This window comes from Gallus gallus, chromosome 10, assembly GCF_016699485.2.
Source record: "Gallus gallus isolate bGalGal1 chromosome 10, bGalGal1.mat.broiler.GRCg7b, whole genome shotgun sequence".
Lineage (NCBI taxonomy): Eukaryota > Metazoa > Chordata > Aves > Galliformes > Phasianidae > Gallus > Gallus gallus.
In genome coordinates, this window is record NC_052541.1 from 12,664,014 (window position 1) to 12,676,565 (window position 12,552).

The following is a 12,552-nucleotide window of genomic DNA, read 5'->3' on the forward strand; positions in this document are numbered from 1 at the left end:
TGCTTTATTTTCATCTTAGCCTTGTATGCTGGCTTCTGAGGTTAGTTATGTTTTTGTGTCCTTACAACTTGCAGAATACTTCGAGCATTGCTGCAACATAAATGCCACCAGCATGCTGGTAGCAGGGATGGCTTACCTGCATGGACTGTGTGTGGTGTACAAGAGCTATTTACTCCCACAAGGAAACGCTGGCTTCCTCTAGACTGCCATTCCAAGCAAGCCCATGTGGCTCGAAACGATCCCAGGATGCTGATTAACTCTGTTTTAAACTTTTCCATTGGCATCTGCCCTGCAGAAATGTGTTAGCCCTCAAAAGCTCGGTTTCACTTGTCACTAAATGCCACTATTGAGTCATACATTCAAAGAGCTGCACGTCTTGCCAGGACTGATAGTCTGCCTTGTGATGCTGTCGATATTCTCAATCATTCCAAATTTTAGCACAGCTCTTTAGAAGTGTATCTGAAGCAGTGACAATATAGTCTTAAGAGGTAGCGGTTTAACATACAGCTGCAAAGTAAAATGGGATGTTAAAAAATAGATGATGGGCTACGAGCCCTCTCCTGCCCAAAACAGAAAGCACCAGAAGCGAGAGGATTTGGAAAGATGAGGCTTATGGGAGTTGATAATCAAAAGGCAGTAGGAAGAGAAAATGTCTTGCCTTGAAGCACAGAGGTCTAATAAGCTGCTTCAGGTACATTAGAGGTAGTGGTGTTGTACATGGAGGTGTAATGAGAGTATGCAGAATGCTGTTAATCATTCTGAAAACAGGCACGTACTAAATAATACTCGGGGGTAACTGTGACATACTTAAGTGATATATGCAGATTGAAACGTATCTGGAATAAATGAAATATGGGTTTGTGGAAAGCAGACGTGATAAATATTGCTGTTTAGTAAGAAAAAATAAAAACAACCCCAAACAAAATTGTAAAGTGATTGAGGACAGTGTTAGATGTTCTTTTCCTGTGGGAGACTTGATTAAAACTTACACTACAATATATGTCAAGAGGTGGTTTATAATTTAAAGTCTCTTTGCACCGGTCATAAAAAAGAAAACCTGAAACCATAGGACGAAACAAAATTGCAAATCAAGGCATAGTTCTCAACGTCATCTATTTTTTAATGAAATGATCAGAAGTTTGGATGAACTTCTGCATGGAGACAGTGAGCCATCGCATTTTGATACGCATAAGGAGAACAAATTCACTGCAAGTGAGGCATTAACATTCCGGTGATGAGTCTGCTTGTAGAGAGAGAACGCTCCCCACACACAGTGCTGGGTCACAGCTCTGGGCATTCAATCCAGCATCAGGAGTTCCACAAGGTACATGAAATCTCACAGCTCGTACCTCTGCAGCAATAACTGAGGTTTCTTCCTACCTCTGCACATGCAGGTCCTGGCTTATTCCCTTACAAACAAGTTCTCTTTTTTGCTTTACCTGTATGCACTCTGGTCATGCCTACGAGCATCTAATGTTATTTGTATTAAGCCCTTGGCTCTGCGGCTGTCTGACAGCAGCGGGTTGTACTCAGTCATAATATGAAACGTTATGTTCCCTGTTACATTAATATTATATTATGTTCCCATGTTATGTGAAATACTACGTTCCTTGTATTCAGTTTAAATTTGCTGCTTTCAGTTCAAGTGATACCTCATCTGTGATGAGAAGTAAATAAGGATGTTTGATTTACTTTCTTTTTATTATTCATTGCTTAGTTAAGCCTGAATTATAGCAATAGCATTTTTTTTTTTTTAGTTGCCAAATATTTTCTATTTTCTTATTCTCATATGAAAGCTTTCCTACATCTGTAGTAGTTCCACCCACTGGTCTGTCAGCCTTTACAATTTCTCTATGTTATTTTGGAGATGCCCGAGATACCATTTTATGCCCAGCTGAATAAATATTGTGAAATATGTGTAATATAAGTGAATTCTTTCTGTACATTCCATATCAGTGCTTTCAAATCAGCTCGCTGGGTAGGTCTCTTCTGGTTGTTTCCACACAGGTAACCCACAGCTACAAGTTGCTACACAAAAGCCTGTTATGTTATTCCAGGTTTGTAAAATAGACCAGAGATAATTTTTCTGCATAGTGTGTTCCCTAAGGAGAAGTGCTTGGAAAAGCCTTGCTTGGAAAAATACATCTGCGTTTGGACCCAGCTGTGGCATCAGCTGCTCCCCCCAAGGTTTCTCTGCATTTCAGCCTTCAGTTCAAGATGTGCGATGCCATCTCCTGCACTGGACTGCTGTCCCCTGCGGTGCTGCCTGCCCTTCCTGTGGTGCTGCACAGCTGCCACAGCTCTCTTGAGACAGCCCTGTAACACTCCACACCCAGTTTGCTACTCGAATACCCATGCTTTCAGCTGAACTTCTCCCATTACTTCTGTTTGAAATGTGTCTCCCGCAGAATTCTCTTGCAGAAGCTGGCAGCTCATGGCTTAGGCAGGTGTACTCTTCATACACTCACTCTTCTACTCACTTGGGTAAGGAACTGGCTGGAGGGCTGGGCCCAGAGAGGTGGTGAATGGAGTTAAATCCAGCTGGTAACCGGTCACCAGTGGTGTTCTCCAAGGGTTCAGTATTGGGACCGGCCCTGTTTAATACCCTTATTGGTTATCTGGACAAAGGGATTGAGTGGAACCTCAGTAAGCTTGCAGGTGACACCAAACTGGGAGGAAGTGTTGATGTGCCCAAGGGCAGGAAGGCTCTACAGAAGGATCTGGGCAGGCTGGATTGATGGGATGAGGCCAACTGTATGAGGTTCAGCAAGACCAAGTGCCCAGATCCTGCACTTTGGTCACAGCAACCCTGTGCAGTGCTAGAGGCTTGGGGCAGCAGCTGGAAAGCTGCACAGAGGAAAAGAATCTGGGAGGGGTGGTTGACAGCAGGCTGAGCATGAGCCAGCAGTGTGCCTGGGTGGCCAAAGAGACCAACAGCATCCTGGATCATATCAGAAATAGCTCAGCCAGCAGGACTAGGGAAGTAACTGTCTCTCTATACTTAGCACTGATGAGGCCTCAGATTGCACAAGGGTGGGGTTCAGGTTGGATATTAGGAAGAACTTCTCGGAAGGAGCAGTGATGCAGTGGCACAGACTGCCCAGGGAAGTGGTGGGGTCACCTTCCCTGCAGGTGTTGAAGAAGTGTAGGGATGTTGCACTGAGGGACATGTGGGCATGGTGGGGGCGGGTTGGGATTGGACTAAAGGATCTCAGCCATGCCGTCTTTTCCAACTTTACTGATTCTATGATTCTCCATATGGTATGATTACAAAGAGTCTCTTTCTTTCAGTTTTTGGAAAAAAAAAAAACCCTCCGAAATGGGAAAGTTAATGTGTCTCTGTGTCATCACTTTGTAATGCCCTTTGGTATCCTTTCATCCTGAATTTCCCTGGTGTAAACTAAACCACAAACACTGTGACTTAATTTTAACACTTTGTCTGTGCAGGGTGTCCTGCATTGAACCTGGAGGTCTGAGAGTTCTGTAATGCTATGGCTTTTTGCTTACATTAAGTTCATTAAGGCTTTAAAAGTGCTTTTCTTTGTAATTTTCATTGTCACATCCACATTTGCCTTCTTGCAGAAAACATTCTCCTTGCACTCAGGAAAACAACTAAAAAGATTACTCCTGTAATCAATTAAAGTTGAAACAGAACTAAAGTCAACACAGGCACAGGCTTTAAATTCACCGCAAGTGACTCTAAAGTGTTTTGTTTCAGAGTGCTAATTTTGCTTCAGAGTGAATAGTAGCATTGTCATTTTCTCTATCCTGTCTCCTAGATACGGGAGTCTTTCAAAAGCAAATAAGAGGTTGGGTTGTTTTGTGGAGTGTGGCATGAGTCTGCCTAACAGATTAGTGCAGGGGAAATGCAAACATGCAGGTATCTTTAGCTGCGTGAACTAACCCAGACAGATTTTTTGTCTCCCTTTATTTTCCTTTTCGGAAAGGAGGAGGGGGCACCAAACTTAGCTCTGTGCCTTGGTGCACATCATCTGAATAATCTGGAGGCTGACGGACACCTTTTCCTGCTGGTCACCTGTGTGTTTGGCCACGGGGATTGTAGATGCAGTTTGGTGAGAGAGCTGAGCCTGCTGGCTGGTGCCAGGAGGGCAGTCCTGCTGCCTTGGTCTTGCTTCCAGCTCTGTTCTCCCCTCGTCCTCCCTGCTCTGGTCTCATTTCTGGTACTCACTGCTGAGCATTCAGCTCATGAATGTGGCACAAGATTACTCTTTCTTCTTTTTTCTGCCAGCTCGGTGGGCTCTGAAGCCAGGTCAGCACTTGTTCAGTTACAAAAAAATATGTCTTCTTGGCACAGGTAATTCCTGCTCTCCTTGCTGAGATTCAAAATACACTGTCAATTCCCAGGGCAGTGGGAAATCCCTCAGACTTGGCAGGGAGCTGCTGGCTTCCAGGGGGCAGGAGCTCCTTGATGCAGTTTCACAGTATAACTCTTGGTCTTCATTTTGGCATCCTAAGTGTGCTTACTTCCTGCTTGTGATGGCTTTTGTGCTTATGGGATGGGAATCAGCTTTTGGGTGTAGATGGAGGGCAAATTGCTGTCCAGGAGTGATGTGAAGCTGAAGCCTTTTGCCGGCAGGTGTCAGTATTCCATAGATTTACTGTGGAGCACTGATGGCGTTTAGGCTGTTTTCCTATAATTGAAGTCTCATCCCCGCATTGTCACACACATAGGAGAGAGCAAGTGGTCCAAACCAACATGTCTACATAATCAGGGCAACCGGAGTGAGGGAGGTGGGGAATTCCAGGGATGTGTGTGGTATCTCTTAAGCTGTGCAAGCCTAAAAAACCCAAAATCTTGTGATGGAAGAAGCCGGATTTCTCAGCTGCTGTGATGTTAACATGTTTGACACTTAACAGTGAAGGTGCCATTACGTAGAAACCAGCTGACTCTACATGTTCAGCAAACCCTGCCAGTAAGCATGCCTACTGCTTCTGTCAAGTGGTGTAGCTCCTTGCAGGTGTCTACGCAGCTGATGTCTTAACTGTTCGCATTTAACAAGCAATTTGGAGTATGTTTTGATAGACTATCTGCTGACTGAGTCAAAGAGGTTGGAAATATTGATAGTGATACGTTATGTGTTGAAAAAAATCCCCAAATGATTCACTTGTGACATATTTTGCTTTAAAAATAGCCAGACAGCAGAAAGCAAAAGAAGAAGAGTGAAGAAATGAAGTTCACATGTACATGTATCAAGTGGAAGTGTTTAAAATATTTAAATAGGTCCTTAGGTAAACATTATGTTAAAAGCAGCTGATAAAATCTTGAAGCATCTCACGTAAGTACACATTGAGATACACAAAGATTCTCATGTTCTAGCAGAGTTCCAGCAATCCCAGCATAAGCAGTTCATGCACCAATGCCTTGCAAGTTTCTCTGAAGGAGTAGCGCTGCAGCTGGCATTACTGATTTAACAAGATGTGTTGATGTGCTCTAAAGAAGCTGTAAGGCAGTTTGTCTTCTCTTTGGAGTTGTTCCTTCGTACAATGCTTCAGAGCATTGTGGTGGTTTACAAACAAAGGAGAACCCAGGTGCAACCAACCCTTAGGACCAAAAATCTTTTGTTTCCCATGCTTTCCCAATCAAATCATTCTAACTGTGCTCAAGTATCTGAATGTTGGGAATAGGTAAGTAATTTTTCCCAGGCTGGTCACTCAAACATTTCTAGGCAATGATTTCCTTTACTGTGAATTGGCAAAAACCAGGCATTTTTGTAGGAGGCATTGGGTGATTATGGTTAATTTACTGTGCTTACGCCAGCTTGATGAATAATAGTGAAATAGAAAAGTACTTGTTCGGATTTTCTTTTGGGTAGATGTTTTGCAAATGTTGAAAATGAGACATAGACCTCAGCTGACTGCAACTTAAACCTCAGGGGAAATGAGTATGATGGTTATAGCCTCTCATAGCTTTCCCACATTGGAAGCACAGTTAGAATTTGCAAGTCTTAGCCTTATACAGTAGCCTCACTGATGGCAGATGAAGAGATACTTGGGAGCAGAGCAGGTTTGTTTGTGCAGTGCTGGCATACCACAGCTGATGCTGTGCAGTGCCCTTAACCTCTCAAATGCACTGGCACTAAATTTTGTTTTAAATGAGTTCAGAATAGGAGGAGGATGTTTACTTTACTGCAGCTTCATAGCACAGAAGCTGATCAAGAGGAATTATTAGTGTGTTTTGCAGGTTTAATAACAAGAGAGTAACTGCCGCTCCATTGTTTTAAACCTATATGAGTGATGGCTAGCATGTAGCTTCTCAGGGAGAAGTATAAATATTTTACCACACTGTAGTTTGGGAGGGCAAGTGTGAACTGTGAGACCAGTGTTTCATGCTGACACAAAACGCAGACATGGATGAGTAGACAAATAAGTGCTGAGTTGCTCAGTGCTTGCTTGTAGATTCTGATGATGGCTCTGTCAGAGGAGATAGGGTGTATGTATGTGTGCAAAAGATATTGGTGGGTGCATCATGGTTGTGCACGGATTTAGATATAACACTGAGTAAGGCAGGTGTGTAGCAGAGAGATGATGTGTTTAAAATGAAAGGCAGTATTTTTCCAAAGGACAGGACACTTTCATCTGGAAGGAAGGACTGGGAGGTTAGCAGTCTCAGCAGTGGTGCAAGGGGCACTCCAGGCATTCTAGGAGGAAGGCTTAGTGCTAGTCATAAAGGGAAAGGAATTTGTTTTTCTGTAGCATAATAGAAATATTTACTTCTATGAAGTTGTTTCCCATGAGGTCTAGTGATTAACCTAGACCACAGTATGTTAGGTGCTCTCCAAATACAGAGCAAGACGATGATCTGTGCCCTGTAGAGTGTACGTTGAGAAGCTAGCACCTACCCAAGAGGCCTAGCTGTGCTGATGGTGATTAAAGTTACAGTAATGATTCTGCCATTAATTAGAACTTTCTCAGTCATTACAACTCATTGGCCCATACACTGCATGTCACCAAGACTGATACTTTCAATATTAGGATACAGTGCTCAAGTTAATGTTTTCTTCACAGAGGCAGCCGGTGGTTACCCTGTCCCTGGGATGGCAGTACTGCTGTTCCACCTCCGTTAGGACTGCCTGGCTGTGCAGGGGGATATGCATGACCCACACCGTGGGGTGGCAGCGGGCAGGTGAGGCCTACTCAGATCCAGGAGGCCATCCTGGCTGCCCTGCCTGGGACAAGGCCTCAGCAGCCCTTCCATGACCCATACCTGTGCACTCTGACAGACCCTTCTGTAATTAACCACTGTCAAGAACGCTTCAGAAAATGCCTCTTGGCATTTCAAATAGGAACATCAGAGTAAGGAGAAGAGAAGTAATGAGGTGCAGGGAGAAAATCTTTCCCTGGGGAACAAATCAAACCTGATATCATCATAAAGGGTAATGAGAAATGCACTGCTGAAGGGAGGAAATTCACCAGCTGCCTAGAGGAAGCGAAACTTTGTATTCCTATTTAAAACAGCAGAGAGAGGATACTAAGGTTCTGGTCTGCTGGTTAAGTGGGGGACATGCAGCATGCACACCTGCTTTTTGCATGTAGTTTTGCCAGACATTTCCTGAGCCCTTGGGCCAGTCATTTCACTTCTCTGTGACATAAGGTTTGTCTACATAGATGTGTGCACAGTGTGTGCCTGTACACCCACATGGCTGGTTCTGAAGCTGTGACTGCATACAGCTAAATAAAGCAGGACCAAGTGGGACAGAGCAGCCCTGTCCCCACTACAGAGAACTTGGCCTGTCTTATCTTTTTTGGTCTCTCGTAGTGCCAGGCAGTGTGCTGGTACTTGAACAGTATGGACGAGCTGCAATCCTGTAAATGAATTTGCTTTCTGGCCCTGCTTTATTTAGCTGTATAAATGAAAGCTGTGTGGCCATGTCAGCATGGCTGCATGCCCACATTGATAAGTCCGTGTATATTATTTCACACACAGTGCTATACAGTAGAAGGAGCTGTGCCCACAACAGCTCATGCCACAGATACAGCGAGTATTAGGTGATAGTCATTGTAATTGCCAACCTTACTTGATACCCCGTAGCTTAATTAAAGTTTATAAGAAGCATTAGTATTCTCTTCATAGGACACCTGGGCTAGTGCAGTGTATTGCTGCCTGAGACTGTTTGCAGCCCTTAGCATTCTGCAGACATTCTGTAAGTATTGCAGGAGGAGTGCAGATTACCTGCAGCAAAAGACCTCTCGACAGTGAGCATACTGTGAGTGTTGGTTTTCTCTCCCGGGCTCCTGGTGTATTGTCACAGGGATCCACAAGCCTTTAGTTAAGGACTGAAGGCACGTGGGGGAGAGAAACATTACAAGGAGAGGGGCAGAAGTAGGTGAAGATCACAAGGCCTCATTTACAGTGGCTATAAAAACTGATGGGGTGTCAGGGACAGCGATGCCATTCCACAGAGTGAAATTGAGAGAAGTAGGATGTGGGGAAGGAACAAGCCCGCAGGGTATCCTGAGTGGCAACTTGTGATCCTGCAGGGCTGGAACGGCTGGTCAGCGTGAGGAGGACACATGCCTTTAGGAGTAAGATGTCCTTACCCTCCCTTGCCATCCTGTTGATGTCTGCTTGCCACTGATAGTAATCTTACACGTCTGCAATCTTGGTCTCATCTGTGTGTCACCTCTCATCCTGTGACGGCTCTTCCCCCGTGCCGCCGCAGGCACCACAAGAGGTTTTGTTGCTCCCCAGGTTGTGCGGCGTGGAAGTGTTTTCTCCATGCAGCTTTCTGCCATTCAGTCTAGCTCCCAGATTTGGATTTTGGGGCAAATTCTTCTTGAAGTGCCTTCAGGCTCCGTGCAGGGTAGCTGTGTCATTTTTCTACTGAAACTCTTGCTTGGTATTTTACTTAAATCTTGTGCAGTGTGAGTTGCATGTGTATCAGTCAGTGTGTTGTGAGTCAGAGTAAAGGCATTCAGTATCACAGTGCTCCAATGGAAAAAAAAAAATACGAGGGTAACTGTTACAGTATTTACAGCATTGTTTTTCATACTGAGATTTGCACAAGCTCGTTTGAGTTATTTGGCATAAAAATTCCATGATCTTAGAGGAAGCTGACTCATTAAAACAGACTCCATTTCTCCAGAGAACCCAGAAGAAAACAGTGCTTTAATGCATCTGCATTCACTCAAGTGTGCCCTGTGCTATCAGTTAAACGACACAGAAAATATATTTCTTCCCAGCTCTGTTCCTGCCAATTCCTCCTTCCCTTAGTGCCTCCCTTGGCTTGCTTTTCTTCGTCTGTAATATAGATGTAAAGAGATATTGCACCTTTTTGCCTAGCAAATTTGCCCCTTGTGTACAGTCCTACCTACTAGCAGTAGCAACTGCAAATGTTTTCTTCTTTTTGCCATGAGAGTCACACAGAGTGAAAAAAGCTCGAAACAGTTGTATGCCAGAATGTGTTTCTTTGTCAGTATGGTTGATGCTTGGTACATACTGGCTCCTGGGCCACCTGAATGCCTCTGGATTGCCAGCGTGAGGCAAGTCGTGGATAGAACAAGGAATAAGCATAGTATTAATTGCAGGAGGGCTTGACATACATAATCTCCATTACTGATCATGCTAATCAGGAAAGACCAGTTAGTTCCTAAATTTTAGTCCATAGACCTGACAATTGGCAAACGTCGGTTTTTACTTACAGACTGAGGTTTGACGTGGTACATCGTGGTCTATGTGATAGTACCATAAAAATGGCATCCGTCTTCAGAGGAGACTGTGATTCCTCTCAGTTGCCTCTTTTCTTCCTTGTTTGCTATTCACCATTTGTCTTTCTTATGAAACAAAAGTTGACTGCAGTGTGGTGAATCACTCGGGCTCCCTTTCACATCAACCAGTATTATTATGTAGTCTCTCCTTTGGTTAATTCCCTCTTTGTATTTCCTTGACCTTTTTTAAAAAAAAAAAAAAAAACAACCCACATTCTTGCTAACTGTATCATGCCAGCTTTACAAGATTAATCTTCTCTAACTGCATTGCCTTGCATATTCCACATCCGTGTTCTGATTTGGTCAGATCATGATGGATAGGTGTTCGCATCAGTGACTCCTCTCTGAAGGATGAGCAGTGGAAGACAACCTCCAGCAGACTGAGAAGCGTGTGCAAATGAGTTGGTCTTCTGTGCACTTCTGTCTGCTCTTCCAAGTTGAGTTCAGAGTTGATACTTGGTCTCACTTGGGGTTCCCTGGAAACTAAAAAGCTCTGCTTAGCTCCGGTTCTTTCAGTGCGTGCTCCCATGTATCTCCTTAAACGCTGAGTTGTGTTCCTCAGCTAAACATGGTGAGAGCTGTGCAGTCCAAAATGGTGGTAGAAACTTGGTTTGGACGTAGGAAAAGCAGAAAAATACCTAATGCACCCTAGCTCTGGTAACGAAGCAGAAGGGAGTTAAGAACATGCTTCTTAAGGTATTAATATTCCTGTAAGGAAGAAGCAGAGGATGGAAATGCAGCATTTGCTTTCTTTCCAGGCTCATATTAGCTGTGTTTTCGTCCATGCTAGCTTTCCCCTTCCATTCCTGACTTTCTTTCCTTAAGTGTCCATCTGCTACAGCAGCAAGGAATGCAAGACTTTATTTGCACTGTGAAACCAGTAAGTGATGTGTTCTGGGTTCAGCAGTCAGTACCAAGCCAGCCAAACTCATTTGTTCAGTGAATGTCCTTGCAAGACTTCTAACACCAAAAAAACAAGCTTTGTGTAAGGGATGAGAAGCCTCAGAGTGGCTGCCCCTGTGCCTGGTGGATGCTCAGCGTGTCGACCCATTCCCTTTACCTACCTGGCAAAGCAGAACTTTCAGAATATATTGTCTTCAAGCCCCTCTGGTTTGGGGAAGTTGAGTGTTCAAAGGTTCGTGACATCTTAACAGCTGTGTCCAGAAGGTGCTCTCTCTCACTTATGTGTCTTTCTTCTCTCCTTCTTTATTCTTTTTCTTTGTTTGTGGCAAATGTTGAAGTTCATTTGATTTTCTGATTCTTCCTGAATTTAATTTCTCTGAGTTCTATCTCTGTCTAGATTTATAGTCATAATCGTTTGCATTTGCAAGTGTGAGGTTAAAGTGATAAAATAAATTTGTTATAAGGTAGATTTTTTTTTCTTTCTAGCTTTTCAAGGTCTGATTATTTTACAGCTGAGCTAGTATCCAATTGGTAAGATGAAAATGTAAATTCACAGGCTTAGCATTCAAGGTATTTTTCATCTGATCAAAGAAAGGGAAGCATTCTGCAAAACACAAAGCTAGCATTTTTGCTATGCATGAAGTTACCTGGATGTAGTCCAGCCGTCAGGAAATCCACATTGCATCCATTAATGTGTATTTTATTTTTCTACAGGGGGTCTTGACCTTATCTTCATGCCAGGCCTCGGGTTTGACAAAAAAGGCAACAGATTGGGAAGAGGGAAAGGATATTATGATACCTATCTTGGAAGATGTATGAAACATCCCAGTGGAAAGCCTTACACAATTGCCTTGGCATTTAGGGAACAGATTTGTGAATCTGTACCTGTGACAGAAAATGATGTCCAAGTAGACGAAATCCTTTACGAAGACTGCTAGAAGTGCCTTCATGCCATCCTGCCTCCAGATCAACCAACCAAAGACTTCGTGTCCGTCAGTCATAACTTTGCTAATAGTCATATATGATGCTGCAAGCACTAAAATACATTACTTGTATTTGAGCAGCAGCAGCAACAAAACACAACAATGTAAGTGTGGTAATGGTAATGCAAATTGCATCGATTTGTTTCTAATTAACAAATACCTGTAGCGAATTCTTATTCTAGAACCAATAGAAATAAGGGTGCTTGACTCTTTATCAAGTAAGAATCATTCCTTCTCACCATACTTGTGAGGAACAAGCTACATGATACTGCACAGTTTTATTATTCCAGTGTCCAAGTGAACTGCCTGCTGCTACAGAAGAGACCTACAGCAAGATGGGCTGAAAAAGGTGATTCCAAAATGTCTAAGCTGATTTTACTGTACACAAATAACACTGGTTGCATGCTTGGCTCTTTGAAGTGGTCTCACAATAAAAGGAATATCTGCTAATAACAAAAGTTTCATGTTTATGACTTTGGCATATGTTTGTTGCTTTTGACTCAATGTAAGATTGTCACGTTGGCTCAGATGCAATCAGTGCATTCTCAGTTATTTTGGTAAAATAATATTTAATGTTACTTCAACATACATAATTTTGTACAAACCATTCAGAATATCCCATAACATCATGGTGTCAGTATATGTTAAAGGATGAGATACTAAGTATTGCAGAGAACAGTGTTTATGGGCTGAATACAGGGTTGGGTGGGAGGTTTTAACTTGTCCCTGTGCAGACAAAGGGCGCTATGAGTGCAATACCTTAAGAGTGATGATGGGGTGAAAGAGCCTGGCTTACCTTTAATATTGACCTGCTGGGCTTCCCACCAGTGTGTACAGAAAAGCTGCAACCTGAACATGGAGCTGGCAGCAGTTTGCACTGTGGGCTGTTTAGCAAAATGATGGTGATCAGACTTGGCCGTCGGTCAGTTCTGTATCAAAC

General features: G+C 43.3%; 1 protein-coding gene across 14 annotated transcripts in view; it reads left to right on the forward strand.

Annotated features, from left to right (window-relative positions):
* The window catches only part of MTHFS (methenyltetrahydrofolate synthetase), a 32,104-nt gene that overhangs the window by 9,082 nt on the left and 10,470 nt on the right, over positions 1 to 12,552 (forward strand). For 7 of the 14 annotated variants that reach the window (XR_005862560.2, XR_006931010.1, XR_005862563.2 and 4 more), the window contains one exon: positions 11,344 to 11,961. Coding sequence is in view for 2 of the 14 variants with exons in the window: in NM_001277626.2 (NP_001264555.2) it covers positions 11,344 to 11,567 (224 nt within the window). In the remaining 12 variants the exon portion in view is untranslated. Of the gene's footprint in view, positions 1 to 74; positions 12,066 to 12,552 lie in introns of those variants that run through there. The other 7 variants (XR_005862555.2, XR_006931008.1, XR_006931009.1 and 4 more) reach the window with 3 other exon arrangements.